This window comes from Schistocerca cancellata, chromosome 2 (genome assembly GCF_023864275.1).
Source record: "Schistocerca cancellata isolate TAMUIC-IGC-003103 chromosome 2, iqSchCanc2.1, whole genome shotgun sequence".
NCBI lineage: Eukaryota > Metazoa > Arthropoda > Insecta > Orthoptera > Acrididae > Schistocerca > Schistocerca cancellata.
In genome coordinates, this window is record NC_064627.1 from 290,018,743 (window position 1) to 290,038,727 (window position 19,985).

Here is a 19,985-nt window from a genome sequence, read left to right on the forward strand (position 1 = left end):
GCTGTTTTTATTTTTGAAATGATCACTTTGTCTCATGACTTAGGTATTAACTATCTTCGTCACTTGTGCGTTTATTACCCACATTGTGGTAAAAGAACTATAAGCGTATAGCACATTAAATTCAACACATCTGCGTGGAGGAAGCAACATTTGATGGCTTCCTTAATAACAGTATCTTGTAACCATGGTATTTATGGGCAAAACTATCTCAGAAGTGAGGTACGCATTCCGAAAAATTATGCTGTGGAATTTGCTTTATTCTGTTTAGTGTTTCTATGTGGTCATGCAAAGACAGAAGATAAAATAAACAGCAAAATACAGAAACAGACGACACACAACCAGGAAACATGCACACAGACAGATACAACACAACACACAATAATCCAGTAGACCGTAAGCAAAAAATGGCACATAGTGACACACAACACCAGTCACAACTAGGGTAGAAAACATAATGAAGAGACAACGACGCAACATACTGTACCATACCGAACTAATACTGTGATACAGATCATACTTGGTAGACAAACCACTTACAATAATAAACATAGCCAGTATGGTATCTGCAAATTAATTTGTAATTACAGGAAATCGGTTCACAGCTACGAATGCGGGAATCCTCCAACTGTAGAATGTAACGATGACACCGAAAACTTATTCTGGAGCCGGATTCGACACCAGATTTTCCCGCTTATCGCGAGCGATCGCCTCAACCATTCCGGCTATCCATGCACGCTTCACAGCCAGGCTCAAACTTCATTGTATATGTGTCATAAAACTGCTCTCGAACACTTACTGTAATTCTCATACAGGGGAAAGTCGTTAGCCTGGTATCGGCGGATAAATACTGTATTGCAGTGCCTGTGTTGGTAAAAAGTGTGATAGAAGGGCATGCATGCAGTATCGTAATTTTTCATGTCTATCAGTTTGCGTATGTGGGACAAACACGTAGGAATTTTAGAACCAGGTATACGGTGTACCTCAGAGCATTAAAAAGTAATAGCCCCCAACCAGCCGCTGATCATCTAATAGCACAAACGCAAAGAACATATAAAATGATTGAGAAATTCATAAGGCTAGTAACAGCTTGTACCATAAATTATCACATCCAAAAATGAGGAAAGAAAGTACTAAACGAATATACAACTGTTTACGTAACACCTTCTCCACACAGCCTATGGTTGCCCACTATATTAATTTGCGTGGACGATTTGTTATTGTCAATGACAATGAGTCCACTACTTGAGTTCAAAAAGGAAACTGATATCTGATCGGCCAGTATCCCTGAACAGGCCTACACTAAAAAATGTCATTATTCTTTGGAATAATACACTGGTTTGGAAAGGGGCTTTTGCAGCCGGGTGAGGGCTGGATTTGAAGTTATAATTTCTTCAAAATATTTAAAAGTAGAAGTTAAAGAATGTAATACGTAGAAAAATGAATTAACATTTGAATATGATGTGAAACTGAAGTGACTTATAGATTGTAACGTGTTAAAAAAAATACTTACTGGTAATTAATCAGTTCCCGATAAGGGCTTCTTTTCCTGAGCGCGATAGCCGCCTGAATATTTATGTGCTCCTGAGTGCTTAATGTAGGACATTTTGCACGCCTCTTGTATCCTCTGTAGACAACGTCTGTTATCATTGCTGCATTTTTATGCGGGCTGCATAGTCTATCAAACAATTCCTTGTTGCCTACTGGAATCTTTTCTTTCTCGACGTGCTTCTCGTATACCGACGAGAGAACTGCGTCACTAGCATTCTGTATTGAAATAAATTAAAGAATGTTATCAACGGAAATAGAACTCAAAAATTTAACTCAGTTTCAGAAAATATTAGTGTCACTATTGATCTCTCTTAAATGGTTCAGATGGCTCTAAGCACTATAGGACTTAATATCTGAGGTCATCAGTCCCCTAGACTTAGAACTACTTAAAACTAATTAACCTAAGGGCATCACACACATCCATGCCTCAGGCAGGATTCGAACCTGCGACCGTAGGAGCCGAGTGGTTCCGGACTGAAGCGCCTAGAACCGCTCGGCCACCGCGGCCGGCCACTGATCTCTATACCAAAAAATTGGTCTTTCATAGTCTGAAAAAGATAGCAATAATAAAAGGCATGCCCAGTCGAAAAGAAGACCTCCACAGTAGTGGCATTCTGCGTAATCCCAGTCAATGAATGTGTCGACACACTGCGTGTATGGTATTGGCGCACAAGCAGGGTTAACAATTTCAAAGAAATATGTTTCCGGAGAATTGTTTCGGCAGTTCCTTGCATGATGGATTCCCCCTGACCCTTGCCCCCTCCTCCCCCCCCCCTCCGCCATGACCACAAAGGACGATCATCTAATTTCTTTGCAGAATCGAACATGCTCCACCAATTTTGAAAAAAATGGAAGAGGTGTACTGAGAACAAGGCGGGACGTGTAAACATCAAGGGTATACCATGCCTTGTGCTGGCACAGGCTGTCACCACCAGTGCCATGATTTCGGTTGTGGAGGAGTTCATACGGACGAATCGCTGGATTACCACACGTGATATAGCTGTTAACTGTCCATAAGCAAAGGATCTCTGTATCACATAAACCACGAGAAGCTTCGTTATGGCAAAGGTAGTGCACAGTGGGTAGCCCAGAATCTTTCGGAGAATCAGAAGACGGCGAGAATGGGTGTTTGACTGACTCATGTGCTGAGATACGCGGAGCCAGGGATGGATTTCATTACTCAGATTGTGGCATGTCATAAAATACTATGTCGCCACTTCAGCTCTACCTCCAAATGGATCTACATGGGGTGTCACATCCCGCCTCCTTTTGTACAAGAAATGGCCACTCTGCCCCGAAGTCTGGGATAGTAAAGCTCAGTTTCTTTTTCGACCAATAAGGGCGTCTCTCATCGATTGGCTTCCATGGGGTGCAAAAGGTAATGCGGATCACTGAAACACATTTTCGAGGCTGAAATAGGCTGTCATGAAGATAGGCCATCACGAATAAGCGCAGGGAAAACTCTCGAATGCAGCACAACGCTAGACCACTTGTGACCAAGAATGACCTCGAGCACCTTCAGAAATTTCGATGGGTGGTCTTGGAACATCCTCCTTACAGCCCCCAAATATCCCTGTTTGACTCACAAATTTTCAGCACCATCAAACGATCTCTGTGACGTCAGCGGTCCACACGTGACCAGGAAGTGCATGACACCAAGGAAAACTGGATATGTCAGCAACCCAGGAGTTTCTACACTAAAGTCATCTACTCTCTTCCTACGCTGTGAGATCGGTGTATCAGTGTCAATGACAATTACTTATAGCTGAATTATTTCACATGAACTGTAGTTATAACACTCTTATTAATATTTTTTACATATAACTGTAATCTCCTTTTCGTTTGGGCACATCTTTTATTCTACAACAAATAACACACTTAGCTGTACGTATATCACTGACTATAACAATATACATATCATTGTAAAGGGTAACTTAATTCCAGTTTAAGTCTTTTGACTGGTTTAATGCCATATACCATGTCTTTAGAACTTCTTATCTGTATGTCATCTACAGAAAGTAACTTAGCTAGCACGTTCTGTATACTTTTAATCTGTGTTTTCCCCTCCGCTCCCCTAGCGAGAGTAAAAGAATACAGATTTTAGAAACTCAGTGGACATTAAAGCAAAAAATGAAGAGATGATATGCAATATTCAGTCTGCTGGAGAGGAGGTCGGGTATAAGGGCTGTCTGTTGTGGGGAGTAAGCGTTGGGAGTGATATTAACATATGGCACCTCATTCCCAGGAGAAGAAGCGGATTGCTCGAACAAGTGCCAATATATTTAACATCTGACAGGTGATCGAATAGCTCACACATTGTAATTGATTTTGTAAAAGAACTAATAATATTTTCTTTTCGCCTTATATTACCCAAATTTAAAGCCTTGTTCTAATTTGGTATTTGGTTTTAAGCAGTAATGCCCAACATGTTTGCTGTTAGCATTGAATGAGTGTATGAGACAGAAAACAATGTGGAGTACAAAGATATCGTGTGATGAAAGAGAAAATAATTTAGACCCTGCTGCAGAAGATAACCTCATTTTGGAGACGTGTTTTAGGGACCTGGACATTATCACCTGCAGTTTTTACTAGTATTTTGAAATGTAATAACTCAAAAACTATAATAGATACTGGAATGAAACCAAATAATTAGTATATTGTACCTCCATGTGAAGAAAATTTAAATACTGTAGAACACATATTGCACTGAATATTCATTTTTATCTTATGCGTTAAGTTACACGTAATTTTTATTTTATGTACACTGTACTTCCAGGCTATTTCTAACAAAAGGTCAAAATAAATTTTGTTCTTTTAATTATTAACTTGCTGAAACAGTAAACCATGAATATTTAGCAATTTGTTGTTCTGTGTATTTTTCAAAAAATGTTTTTCACTTAATAATTGAAAAACATGTGACATGCACAAGCTTAAAATAATTAATACATTGTTTAATAACATGATTCGCTGTGCAAGCAAGCGCTATAATATTATTCATGTATCATTTTGTTTTTGTAGCTTTAATAATGAATAAGATAATGATACCAAAGTATGCAAAAATATTGATTACAGGAAACTGAAACTAAAGATTCGCAAGTCATTTTCTTCTCAATGATAACATGTCAAAACATTCTAGCTTAATGATCTTGTTCATTCTGAATGCCGTTTTCATCTTCCTTAGTTTTCTTTCGTTTATTTGTTATTCTGGTCTCCTTTGTTATGCTGTCAGCAGCTTTTTCAGTTTCAGCGACACATTTCCTGTTCACTCGTAGCAGCCCACTTTTCTTATTGTCCCCATGTTTGATGCCTAGTCTGGTCATTGTCTTTATCTGCTTTTTAAAATTTGGAAATTTGTGGTAAGTTCCTATAGGACCAAACTGCTGAGGTCATTGGTCCCTAGGCCTACACACTACTTAATCTAACTTCAACTAACGTACGCTAAGGACAACACACGCGCCCATGCCCGAAGGAGGACTCGAACCTCCGACTGGGGGAGCCGCGTGAACCGTGGCAAGGCGCCCAAAACCACGCTGCGATCATGCAGAACTAACACTCCTGAGAGAAAGGATATTGTGGATACATGGCTTAGCCACAGCCTGGGGGATGTTTCCAGAATTAGATTTTCACTCTGCAGCGGAGTGTGCGCTGATATGAAACTTCCTGGCAGTTTAAAACTGTGTGTAGGAGAGCTTCTGTAAAGTTTGGAAGGTAGGAGACGAGATACTGGCAGAAGTAAAGCTGTGAGGACGGGGCGTGAGTCCTGCTTGGGTAGCTCAGTCGGTAGAGCACTTGCCCGCGAAAGGCAAAGGTCCCGGGTTCGAGTCTCAGTCCGGCACACAGTTTTAATCTGCCAGGAAGTTTCGTAATCTTCAGGCTACTGGAGAAGGCGATGTTCATCTTCGAGTTACTTGTGACGACAACAATAAACAGATCACTGCTAATGATGTTGCGTATGTTCCAAGCCTTGCTTACAACCTACTGTCGGTTAGTCAGATGACAAGACGTGGATTGTGTGTATTGTTTGACAATGTGCCGTGCGGTGTATACAATAAAAGTGATGTAATTGTTTCTGGAACACCAGTAGCAACTGCAACTCGGATAAATGGTATGTATCGATTAGATGAAGTGCATCATTACGCGAATGTTGTAGAAATTGACAGTTATGAATTGTGGCGTCGAAGACTGGGACATTTTAATCGTGTAAGCATGCATTTATTAAAAGAAAAAATGGCTGATGGACTGAACTGGACGAACGTCACTTTAGATCCGTGTATTCCCTGCATAAAATGTAAACAGTCTCGACAACCTTTTCCTAAAACATCAAATAGAAGAGCAAAAGATCTACTTGACATTGTGTATTCTGATGTTTGTGGACCAATGAGCTTGGCTTCGTGAGGAGGCTCACGATATCTTCTCACTTTTACGGATGATCTGTCAAGAAAATATTTTGGTTATATGCTAAAATCAACAACAGACGTCTGTGACACATTCATCGAATTCAAAGCACGAGTAGAAAATGAAACTGGTCGAAAAATCAAAATACTTCGAACAGACAACGGAAAAGAGTTTGACAATCGGTGCATGAAGTTATTTTTAAAGACAATGGAATTCAACATGAAACAACTCGTTAGTCGCCAGAACGGAATGGTGTTGCAGAACGCTTAAATCGGACACTCATTGAAAAAGCAAGATCAGTGTTAACAGATGCAGGTCTAAGTAGAAAATTTTAGGCTGAAGCTGTAAACACAGCAATTTATTTGAAGAATCGATCTTCAACAAAAGCTGTTAAGTATTTCACTCCTGAGGAATTGCGGAGTGGTCGAGCATTTGTACATATACCAAAAGAAAAAAGGACGACATTAGAAGACAAATCTAAGGAACTTATCTTTGTTGGATATTGCGAAGATTCTAAAGCATATCGTGTGATTGATCCAAATTCACCAAATACGATTGTGAAAGCCCGTGATGTGCAATTCATCGAAAACTCAAAGTGCACTTGTGGAAACAGTATTCCAAACAGTAACCCAATTGACGATAATCGTATGGACAGTCGTCAACTAGCGCCAGCACCTAACATCATTGAAGAGGCAACTGAACTGACACAACCTGCTGAAGTTGACAGAAATGTAGTTTATCTTGAATTAGCACAAAGTGACACTGAGAAAACAGTAAATAGCAACGTACATAGTCATATGGAAGTTGCGCAGCCAGAAATGCAACCAGAATTTAGAAAATCATCACGTGAAAGAAAACCAAATACTAAATATTTTAATGATGATTTTGCTTGTCTTGCTTGTATCTCTGAACCAAATTCGTATGAAGGAGATGACTGTGAAAAATGGAAGGAAGCCTTAGATAATGAATATAAATCTTTACTTGAAAATGAAACATGGATTTTGGCTGATTTACCACCAGGCAGGAAGGTAATTAATTCGAAATGGATGTTCAAGGTGAAAGAATCGTCAAATGGTGAATTTGAATGTTATAAGGCTCGTTTGTAGCGAAAGGTTATTCCCAAATATCAGAAATAGACTTTGATGAAACGTTCTCGCCTGTTGTTCGTCATTCTTCATCTCGCATCCTGTTAGCTTTATCAGCTGAATTTGATCTTGACATTGAACACGTGGATGTTCAAACTGCATTCCTATATGGTGATCTCGATGAAGAAGTTTACATTCGTCAACGTGAAGGCTACGTGAAGACGGGGGAGGAGATGAAGGTATGCAAGCTGAAGAAGGCAATTTATGGTCTAAAACAGACGTCACGCGTTTGGAATATGAAATTAGATGTGACATTACATAAAATGAACCTAAAGAAGTCAGAATATGATTCTTGCATTTACTTCAGAATTGAGAAACAAAATCTACTCATTATAGCTGTTTATGTAGACGACTTGATCATTTTCTCTAACAGAAATAACAGGTGGAAGAAAGAATTGAAGAAAGGATTAATGAATCACTTTAAGATGAGAGAGCTTGGTGAATTTAGTTGGTGTCTTGGCACGAGAATATAACGAAACAGAAAACAAGGGACGATTAGTATTGATCAAAGCAAATATGCAGCAAACATATTCAAGAAATTTGGTATGGAAGATGTAATCCGGTTGCATATCCATTTGAACCTGGTTCAAAGCTGCAAAAATGTGAAAATAATTTGACAGATGAGGGAAACCTTGTGTTACATCGCATTCCTTATCAGCAAGCCGTACCATCACTACTGTATTTAGCTCAAAGCACAAGACCAGACATTGCATACGCTGTGGAGTTCTAAGCAGATTCAATTCTAATTATCGGTAAAATCCACTGGGAAGCGGTCAAACGAATTATGCGATACATTAAAGGCACAGCCAAAGTAGGACTAACTTTCCGGAAAAGTGGAACAACTGAAATTGAAGGATTCTGTGGTGCAGATTATGCATTAGACCTTCATCAGCGGCTATCAACGACCGGCTATATCTTCAAGTTAGCTGGGACAGCAGTTTCCTGGACTTCAAACCGACAACAAACCATCGCTCTATCAACTACAGAAGCTGAGTATATGGCTCAATTGGCAGCAGCGCTAGAAGCGATGTACCTTCAAGGATTGCTTCTTGAATTGTGTGTTACGCATAGTGAAAAACCAGTAAGTGTAAGCTGTGACAATAGAGGTGTCATTGCACTGAGTCACAGTGGTTTGCATCACGCTCGAACAAAACACATTGACGTGAGGCACAACTATACTCGTGATTTAATTAAAACAGGAAGATTCAGTGTGAAACCTGTAAATACCGATAAGCAGCAAGCTGATTTTTTGATAAAGGCACTGCCTAAATGTAAACATCAGTGGTGCTGTCAAGCTGTGGGACTTTCAGAGTTCACGAATTGACATTTCGATAAATTGTGGGGGTGTTGGGAGCATTCATATTTTACTCTTTGATGTGTTATATGTATGATAGTTTGTTTTCTCCTAGATCTTCGTTATGTACATCGCTGAATAAATGGTCTCTAAAAATGTGTGTTCGTGGCAATATGGTGTATTGCGTATTTGATTAAAAGGTCAACTTTATAATCTCACAGAGGACTAATTAGAGTCAATATCTCATAACATCACTGTTCATAGTACAATCGACATGTTCTTTAAGGATATTAAACAAACGAGTTGCTATGGAAACAGCGGCGCCAAAAGTGAATAACTAAACATTGTAGGTAATGTTTCGTGTCTGACATTAGTGGGACAACTTGGCATTCACGTGCCGAATCTGATTTAGAAAGGCACTTAAACACGAAAATGATTGGGTATTATACATAAACTATACATTTTTAGAACCAGAAAGAATCACAAAATTTTATTAAATAAAAAAATCCATATCTTGCGCCCACATGACGTCCAGATCCCTTTAATGAAAACTGACACGTAATTATTGACAAAAATAATGGTATAATTTTGAGATTGTTCAGAAGAAAAATCAAGTATTCAGACTGGCTTAAGTAACTACAAATATGAGTGAAAGCTGTGTAAAGTTCTGAATTAGAATTACATGAAGGAAATTGTGTCCATGGTTGCTAAAACCGCAAAATTTTACAATTTGTGCAGTTGAATAATTCCTTCTGAAAAGAATCCACTGACGTAGTTTCTTATCTGAGATTACTAAATTCTAGGGTCTAGTTTAGCAGGGGATACAAACCGTCGGCTTTAACCAATGACGTCAGAATTCGCCAGAGAGCATATATTACAAAGATGAAAGAGCTGAGAAGAATATTCAGAAACAAAGGAATGCGAGGGAGAAAAGCTGTGCTTCACATACATAAGGGCCAGTAGTATTTTCACATTAACAATATCGGGTATTTATATCTTAGTATTTCTCCGCAAAATACAATGGAAAGAAATGAATGAAATACATTACTAGCAAGGAATACATCACGTTACATGTATGTCAGTTGTATCTCGAAACTCTTTCGAACTATATTGCTTAAGTGCAGTACGAGATACAAGTTTAGAGTACGTAGATTTCTTAGTTTTAAGTAGCATTTCTGTCCTGTTGTTCATTTGAACTATGTATCGCCTGTTTCACTAAAGCGTAAATAAAACACCCGATACAAATTAAAAGCTCATTCGAAGTGTGTTGCCAAAGTACAGTACGGAATACGAGTGGGTCGTAAGTCGATTTCTTCGTTTTCACTAACATTACTGTTGTGTTCTTCCTTGAACGATGTATCCTCCGCTTCAGTAAACCCTAAATGAAACACGGCATACAAATTTTAGTTGTGTCGGGGGTTTCACAAGTACACATTCGAAAATGTCGTACTGATACTAGTGCTGGAAAACGAAACAAGATCGACAGCTGTCAAATTTCTGTTACGTACTTCACAACACGAAAGTACACATATTGGTGGAATAAAACAGCGAAATGTGGCAAAATAGTGAAATACAGGGAAAGAAGCAAATGGAAAAGTGAACTTACCACATGAAAATATCGAGGAATAACGGAAGCTCGCCTAGACAGAGTAACGAAAATCACATACCCACACTCACAACAAACACATTACGAAACCTCTCTCTCTCTCTCTCTCTCTCACACACACACACACACTCATTCACCAACCCCACTTCCCTGCCCCCCCCCCTCCACCCTCTCCGAAATTAACTGAGATGTTAGGGACGGCACATTTTGCCAACGTGTTTAATAAAACATTTAAACAGGCAATATGTCCGGAGAATACTTTGTCTCCACGAATACTCATCTAGGTGGCTTTGAAGAGTCGAAATCTGACGTTTCCCTTTCCCTATAAGAGATTTTACCGCTGACCAGTACCCCTCTATGCCGTTAGTGCAGGCGCCTGGCGATAGAGATCTAAATTCAATGTTGTGGTTTACTACTAGATGTTGATAACCCCTATCCCCTAAATCCCTATATGAAGAAAACCCGTCTGAAATAACAATAGAACCCTCTGGAACCTGATCTTCAATTAACCTAACGAAAACTTCCTTACTTCTATTTGGTACTACTCTGAACACTACATCGTCACAATGCTGATCTGAAACTACTGCCCCCCCCCCCCCACACCCATAATCACACCGGAAGTTCCCCCTATTGTACTTCCTTTTCCCAAAATGCGATACGTCAATTTCAACCATAACACCTGCCGCCCCCTCCCCCCCCCCCCAACGGCCCCCTATATTTCATATATTCTCCATAAACTTCCCTACAAAACGAGTACCAGTCTACTACCGTACGCTTACTCACACGACATTCATGCACACAGAGCCACACAGGATATCTTAAACACCAACAGTATGTGATTTTCATTGTGTCTCTCAGGGCGAGCTTAGATTTCTCGAACCACGTTCCCCTTCCTAATAGATCGCCATAACCGGTCTCTGCTGCACCTCCATACAAATAAGTCGTGAGTACGGCGACTTTATACACTGGCGAGGCGCATATGTTCGCCGCACTCACGACATCGGACGTATTCAGCAATGAGACCACACATTTGCTAGAAGCAAATTGTGGTCAACATGTCTTCGCCCATGGATTCTCTTAAATCGTCAAGATTCATTGGGATAGACAAATCCATTCCTATAAACGAAAATAAGACACTAAAAATTGTACTACAATAAAAAACTAATACTCCAAATTACTTCAATATCATTACGAAAAATATTAAGTACCGTCTGAATAAGAAACAAACAATTAACTTAATTAAATCACACGATTAATAATGTAACGAATACCAAGCGATCGCTTTTAGATTCACATTCAATTATTTTAATGATAGCGGTTATTGGAACACAGAACTATTTTATTATCTATGCGTCGAAGTGAAGACATTACTATCTATGACTAAGGTCAAAGCCGACGGGTTGTATCCTCTGCTTCACTAGACACAAATTCTACAACGCCATGAGGTAGCTCGAATGAAAGAGTAAATTTTGAAGATTATTCAAGCAATGGTGCTCTCAGAGAGTCGTCCTTAGATCATAAAAACTTTTCTGCTCTAAGCTTGCTGTACTGGTCATCGTTTCAAAGATCGTAGAACAGCACTTTCAATATTCCAGAAAGAGACAGCTTCTGCTATGCTGCATTCTGTGAAATAAACATAGAGCAGGAATATCTATGGAGTGATCATTCGCATGCGTAGAACGGGTTTTTTGCCGGCAACATACGAGTCCAACTATCATGTGAATAATGAGTGTTTCAAGGTTTGTCCGCTAGAGCACTGCTGATTTTGAATTTTCTCTAGTATAGACAGATAGCGCCCAAAAATGTCTCATAGTTTGTTCATCCGATTTATTAGTATCTTAACAACTTGCATTCGATACCTGGGATGAACTTGGCTTATAGTTTTTAATAGATAAATGTAAGAGAATTTCGCTTGTTTGAGACAACTCTCGCAGCTCAGACGTTGCGTAAGGAAACTGCTTTGTAATAGAAGAACAGATAGACACAGCAATTTTTTTTAGGTTTTGTGTTGCATTTGAATATCGGAAGAACGACATATTACATAAATTGTTAAAATTTTGTGCTGTTTCTTTAATTGACACTTTATTACTTCGTTATATGTCTACCATGGCGAGTTCGTTTCGGCATTTTCAAGTAAACCTGCAACGATGATACAATTTCTTTTGTAAAAATGTCCGATAAAAGTATGTTGCTTACATCTGTAGTATAATATAGAATTTATGGCTTTCATATATATTTATGCTTACTTGTTTTGCGTCTCAGATGTTTTGAAGTACCAAATATTACATATTGCATCCTTGAGTATCTTTTTGATTACCTTCCCGTGCTATCAGCCGCGTTTATAATAGCATTTATATAGCACTTATATCTGTTTGACTGTTTTCTCCAGCAATGCTTATACGGTTACAGTGAATTTTATTAAAGTAATGTCAGTAATATAAGTATACTAGAAAGATAATATAACTATAATTTTTCGTTTCTCATACAAAGATATTTCTGTTGAGTATTTTATTGGCTTTTACATACCGTGAATAATTTAAAATTTATCCTTTTTCTTTTAGGATGTCAATAAAGTTTTCTAGATTTTTTTCTTTAGTACTGTTTGTTCATTTAGAATTTCGTTTCGGTATGCATCTGTGTAGATGTGAATTTCCAGTTCTTCAAGAATATTCAGTTACGTCCTTTGTGTACCCCATTTAGAATTTTTGTTGCAATTTTTTTGCTTTGTCTTTTTGGTTTCGTAGGTGCATGTAAAATGTAGAGAGACTGCACTCAATTCTTGATATTTGGCCAATGTATGGTGTAATGACGTAGGTTGGTTTATTTTTGACTCCTTCCTCTCTTTTTAGTGTTATTTCTGTATCAATGTTGCGTGTTTTTAGCTGTGTACTGTTCATATAGCCTGAGCGCCATTGTGGGGCTGAAAGCATTCTGCTGTGCTATGCATTGCAATGTTTTTATTCCCTTTTGTATAGCATGAGTGTTAAGTGGTGAATTTGTGATTCTGTTAATCATTGATCTGAATGATGCATATTCATGAGAATTTGGATGACAGGAGTGTTCATTTATGACAATGTCTGTTGTGTTGAGTTTCCTATATCTTTCACAGCTGTGGTAGTTGTTATTGCAACTTATCGTTATATCAGGAAACTTCATTGACCTTTTTTGTTCTAACTCCATTGTAAATTTTATTTGAGGATGCCGGCTGTTTAATTGTTGATGACTGTCTTGTATGTCATTGTCATCACCTTCTACCATCTACATATCTATGACAGTAAGTAACTGTGTTTAAAAGGTGCAAATTCGAACTGAATAGTTTCTTTTCTAGTGTATTAATAAATATATCTACAGTTGCGCTGGCAGTTCAGTTGTCTTCTGCTACTACATCAGTTTACTTGTAAATTTTATTTTCGCTTTTAAAATAATTTTGTAGTGGAATCAGTTCTAATAATTTTAATATTTTGTGTGACTCAATGGTAGGTACCATCCCATAGTGTATCAGGTTCCTCTTTATAATTTCTGTTGTTTCTGTTACTGGTATATTTGTGTATAGGTTGGTTATATCAAACAAACTTTTCTTCCTGGGGAATTTTTATGTCTTTCATACTGTGAACTAATATCCTACAGTTTTCTATAATGTAAAAATAGTTTGATCAGCAGCATATTCAGTTTTTTGCTGAGAAAACAAGTAGGGCTGTCAGTGTAATAGATAATTGAATAGATTGGAATTCTCTGTGAATTTGTGTGTAGGGGTGGGATTTGGGAATACATAATAATTATTTTCTCAATCTATTAATATTGCATTACATTTTTTTATTGTTTGTCTAGCTTTTGCCTTAAATCCGTTAGAGGGAGTGTGTTATACAGTTGTGATTCTATTACCTTTAACATGAAATTCATGTTTCATATTTCATTCTGTAATATATCGGTAACTCACCACAACACAATTTACCATAAACGAACACTCATGTCCTCCAAATTCACATTCTACACAAATAATTTCTAAAAAGACTTCCAAATATCTAATATTTATGTTCTGTGATAGTAAATTTCTCTTATTCTGAAACACTTTTCTTCATATTAACAGTCTGTACTTTGTGATCCCTGTGTATTCGCTATCATCAGTTTTTTTTCTTTTTTTTTTAGTTGCATAAATAACCAAATTCATCTACTACTACTAGACCTTCATTTACTAATCAAATTCGTTATCTTCACCAGATTTCATTCGACTACGTTCAATTACCCTATTATTACTTTTGTTAATGTTCATCTTATAACCCCTTTGTATGATACCAATCTCTCTTCTCAACTTATCTTCCAAGTACTTTACAATATCATCGATAAACAACAAAGATTTATTTCTTATCCCTAAACGCTAACGCCCTTTCCATCTCCTTCCTTGGTTTCCTTTAGCGCATGTTCAGCGTTCAGGTTGACTAACATGGCAGATTAGAAACAACCTTGTCTTACTCCCTTCTCCGCTACACCTTCTCCTTTTCCCCTTTCATGTCATTAGACTCTCATAACTGCATTCTAATTGCTGCATAAATTTTAGGAATCTCATTGCTAACTGTATTTATTCCTGTTACCTTCAGAATTTCTAAGAGAGTATTCCAGTCATTTACATTTATGTAATCATAATTATATGTTTATTGCCATGTATGTGATTCGTGCTACAAAGTTCTCTTCAGCCAAATTTTTCCCTATTGGTGTTCTAGTTTTGACAAATTAGTGTATCATAGGCCATACAAAAATGAATGACAAGCATATATATTGGGACCATACTGACAGCGAAAAGGGCCATCTCTCCAGAGGCGTACAACAGCAGCAGTTTGTAGGATCCATCCCTCAGTAGGCCCTGCAGGTCTGTGAAGGGCATCTTCAGCCGGTGGGTGGCCAGGGAGGCGGTGAGGGTGCCGCAATAGGCAGTGTAAATCACCATCGCAGACATCGACGCCACCAGCAGAGAAGTCCGCACGCTGTCACGCCACTTCGTGTCACTATCCCCGCCACAACCTGTCACCCCATTGACAACCATAAGCAGTGTGAAGGCAAGCATAAAATGTTTTAAGGAGATATGCTAGGACGTGAGGCTTCCTGTTCAGTGTTATAGTTTACTGAGTAATCATATTACTGTGTTAATTTAGTACAAAACTATGATAGCTAAGATCAAATGGCTATGATAGGTTCATGCATGGGAAGCAATTGGTGTTTCATGTGAGACTCCCACAAATATAGCTCCTTCTTGGTCCATTCTGTATACTAAAGATGAGCTGAGAGATCGAAGCAGTCATTGCGCAATTCTCTCGTAAATTAGACTGTGGCAGGCATTTCTGTACCCTACTGGTGTGGGATTCATTGTGGGGAAACTTTTTGTCGGAATTCACGTAATTAACTGGTTGTTGTTGTTGTCTTCAGTCCTGAGACTGGTTTGATGCAGGTCTCCATGCTACTCTATCCTGTGCAAGCTTCTTCATCTCCCAGTACCTACTGCAACCTCCATCCTTCTGAATCTGTTTAGTGCATCCATCTCGTGGTCTCCCTCTACGATTCTTACCCTCCACGCTGCCCTCCAGTACTAAATTGGTGATCCCTTGATGCCTCAGAATATGCCCTACCAAACGATCCCTTCTTCTAGTTAAGTTGTGCCACAAATTTCTCTTCTCTCCAATTCTATTCAATACCTCCTCATTAGTTATGTGATCTACCCAACTAATCTTCAGCATTCTTCTGTAGCACCACATTTCGAAACTTCTATCCCCTTCTTGTCTAAACTATTTATCGTCCATATTTCACTTCCATACATGGTTACAGTCCATACAATTACATTAAGAAACGACTTCTTGACACTTAAATCTATACTCGATGTTAACAAATTTCTCTTCCTCAGAAACGCTTTCCTTCCCATTTCCAGTCTACATTTTATATCCTCTCTACTTCGACCATCATAAGTTATTTTGCTCCCCAAATAGAAAACTCCTTTACTACTTTAAGCGTCTCATTTCCTAATCTAATTCCCGCAGCATCACCCAATTTAATTAATTCCATTATTCTCGTTTTGCTTTTGTTTATGTTCGTCTTATATCCTACTTTCAAGACACTGTCCATTCCGTTCAGCTGCTCTTCCAGGTCCTTTGCTGTCTCTGACACAATTATAATGTCATCGGCGAAACTCAAAGTTTTTATTTCTTCTCCATGTATTTTAATTCCTATTCCGAATTCTTTTTCTGTTTCCTTTACTGCTTGCTCAATATACAGATTGAATAGCATTGTGGAGAGGCTACTACCCTGTCTCGCTCCCTTCCCAACCACTACTTCCCTCACATGCCCCTCGACTATTACAACTGCCATCAGGTTTCTGTACAAACTGTAAATAGCCTTTCGCTCCCTGTATTTTACCCCTCCCACCTTTAGAATTTGAAAGAAAATATTCCAGTCAATACTGTCAAAAGCTTTCTCTAAATCTACAAATGCTAGAAACGTAGGTTTGCCTTTCCTTAATCTATTTTCTAAGATAAGTAATAGGGTCAGTATTGCCTCACGTGTTCCAACATTCCTACGGAATCCAAACTAATCTTCCCCGAGGTCGGCTTCTACCATTTTTTCCAATCGTCTGTAAAGAATCGGTGCTAGTATTTTGCAGCCATGGCTTATTAAACTGATAGTTCGGTAGTCTTCACATCTGTCAACACCTGTTTTCTTTAGGATTGGAATTATTATATTCTTCTTGAAGTCTGAGGTTATTTCGCCTGTCTCATACATCTTGCTCATCATATCGTAGAGTTTTGTTAGGCATGGCTCTCCCAAGGCTGTCAGTAGTTCTAATGGAATGTTGTCTACTCCTGGGGCCTTGTTTCCGCTTAGGTCTTTCAGTTCTCTGACAAACTCTTCACGCAGTATCATATCTCCTATTTCATCTTCATGTACATTCTCTTCCATTTCTATAATATTGTCTTCAAGAACATTGTATAGACCCTCTATATACTCCTTCCACCTTTCTGCTTTCCCTTCTTTGCTTAGAACTGGGTTTCCATCTGAGCTCTTGATATTCATACCAGTGGTTCTCTTTTCTCCAAAGGTCCCTTTAATTTTCCTGTAGGCAGTATCTATCTTACCCCTAGTGATATGTGCCTCTACATCCTTACATTTGTCCTCTAGCCATCCCTGCTTTGCCATTTTGCACTTCCTGTCGATCTCATTTTTGAGACGTTTGTATTCCTTTTTACCTGCTTCATTTACTGCATTTTTATATTTTCTCCTTTCATCAATTAAATTCAGTATCTCTTCTGTTACCCAAGGATTTCTATTCGCCCTCTTCTACCTTCACTATTTCGTCTCTCAAAGCTACCCATTCTTCTTCTACCGTATTTCTTTCCCCCATTCTTTTCAATCGTTCCCTAATGCTCTCCATGAAGCTCTCTACAACCTCTGGTTCTTTCAGTTTATCCAGGTCCCATCTCTTTAAATTCTCACCTTTTTGCAATTTCTTCAGTTTTAATCTACAGCTCATGAGCAATTGATTGTGGTCAGAGTCCACATCCGCCCCTGGGAATGTCTTACAATTTAAAACCTGGTTCCTGAATCTCTGCCTTACAATTATATAATCTATCTGATACCTTCTAGTGTCTCTAGGCTTCTTCCATTTATACAACCTTCTATCATGATTCTTGAACCAAGTGTTAGCTGTGATTACGTTATGCTCTGTGCAAAATTCTTCCAGGCAGCTTCATCTATCATTTCTTCCCTCCAATCCATATTCACCTACTACGTTTCCTTCTCTCCCTTTTCCTACTATCGAATTCCAGTCACCCATGACTATCAAATTTTCGCCTACCTTCACTAACTGAATAATTTCTTTTATCTCATCATACATTTCATCAATCTCTTCGTCATCTGTGGAGCTAGTTGGCATATAAATTTGTATTACTATGGTAGGCGTGGGCTTCGTATCTATCTTGGCCACAATAATGCTTTCACTATGCTGTTTGTGGTTGCTTACCCACATTCCTATTTTCCTATTCGTTATTAAACCTACTCCTGCATTACCGATATTTGATTTTATATTTATAACCTTGTACTCACCTGACAAGAGGTCTTGTTCCTCCTGCCACCGAACTTCACTAATTGCCACTATATCTAACTGTAACCTATCCATTTCCCTTTTTAAGTTTTCTAACCTACCTGCCCAATTAAGGGATCCCACATTCCACGCTCCGATCTGTAGAACGCCAGTTTTATCTCTCCTGATAACCACGTCCTCCTGAGTATTCCCCGTCCGGAGATCCGAATGGGGGACTGTTTTACCTCCGGAATATTTTACCGAAGAGGACGCCATCATCCTTCAACCATACATTAAAGCTTCATGCTCTCGGGAAAAATTACGGCTGTAGTTTCCCCTTGCTTACAGCCGTTCGCAGTACCAGCACAGCAAGGCCGTTTTGGCTAGTGTTACAAGGCCAAATCAGTCAATCATCCAGACTGTTGCCCCTGCAACTACTGAAAAGGCTGCTGCCCCTCTTCAGGAACCAAACGTTTGTCTGGCTTCTCAACAGATACCCCTCCGTTGTGGTTGCACCTACTACAGCTATCTGCATTGCTGAGGTACGCAATCCTCCCCACCAATGGCAAGGTCCATGGTTCATGGGGGGAATTAATTGGTAGACTTTCTTAAACTAAGCTGATCTGCATTCTTGAAAAGCAGGCAACACCCGCAAAGTCTTCATTATAGAATTTCTGTGCTGGGATAATAATCGTTAGGTTTCCCTTAAGTTAGTGGAATCTTGGCTGAATTCTAGAACATAAATAATGTGAATAAGTTATTCAGCCTGTGGCAGTACCGGACGAGGACATCCAATTACGAGGTGCATTCAAGTTATAATAACTCCTGGTATTTTTTTCCCAAGACTGGAAAACAAATAAAAATATGGGGTTTATTATTATGCGTGGCAGAGTTGGCAGCACTGTACAGCACATGGAACTCTAGTGGCAGCGGTGAGAGTGAGAATTGTTTTGAAACTTAAAATGGGAACGTTTTATTACAAGTACAGCGTGAAATCTTTCGGTTTTTCCATTTGCATGGAAATTCATCGTCAGTTGAGTGACACATGGATTGGTGTTATCCTGACTGTCTTTAATGTGATGATGATGATGATGATGATGATTAGTTTGGGAGGCGCTCAACTGTGTGTTCTTCTGGGCCCATACAAAGACCCAATTTTTACACAGTCCAATTTTTAACTCAATCCAATCTAGCAACAACAATGATGATGATGATGATGATGAAATGATGAGGAAATCACAAACATCCAGTCCCCAGGCAGAGAAAATCCCCAATCCAGCCAGGAATCGAACCCAGGGCTTCTTTATCCAGTAACAGCAACACTAGCCACTAGAGTCTTTAGTGTGCGTTGGTGGATGGGACAGTTTGGAGAATGCAGAACTTCATGTGATAACCAACTAGTCTGATAATGTGATTAAGAGAGTGAAGGAAATTTCTTTGAAGGACCATCGAGTGAGTATGGAACATATCACTTCACAAGTTAGTATTTATGTGGATCTGTGCAAACAACCACGAAGAACTTGCGATGTGTCCTCCTGGTGGCTGCTATGAATGGTGATGGATGACCACAAGACTGCATGCATGGCCTGTTTCCAGACAATATTGACGTGTGATAATGGAGTGAATGGGACTTTCTTTTCATTGATTGAGATATGGATACCGTTTTGCAATCGCGAAACGAAACGCCAGTCAGCTCAATGGAAGTGTTCACATTCTCTGGCAACAAAAAAATTCGGGTAAGCAACAGTACTAAAAACATTATCGTGGTCGTGTTCTCGGCCAACGATGGCGTAATCCTTACTCAGCGCATTCCAAAGAGCACTGGGTGACATGTGCATCTTACAAAGACGTTTTGAAGAATAGGAACCTTCCAGCTTTGCAAGAAAATGGCCAGAAAAGACGACACGTGTGCTCTTTCTGCAATGGAAGGCACCAGTG

General features: G+C 39.0%; 1 protein-coding gene across 1 annotated transcript in view; it reads right to left on the bottom strand.

The window, feature by feature from the left end:
* Positions 1-19,985, bottom strand: part of LOC126153472 (probable glutamate receptor) — a 106,171-nt gene that overhangs the window by 20,448 nt on the left and 65,738 nt on the right. Inside the window, exons 5-6 of the mRNA XM_049916074.1 lie at positions 14,778-15,004; positions 1,511-1,764 (exon numbers count right to left, since the gene is read on the bottom strand). Of these exons, the coding sequence (XP_049772031.1) occupies positions 1,511-1,764; positions 14,778-15,004 (481 nt within the window). The remainder of the gene's footprint in view (positions 1-1,510; positions 1,765-14,777; positions 15,005-19,985) is intronic.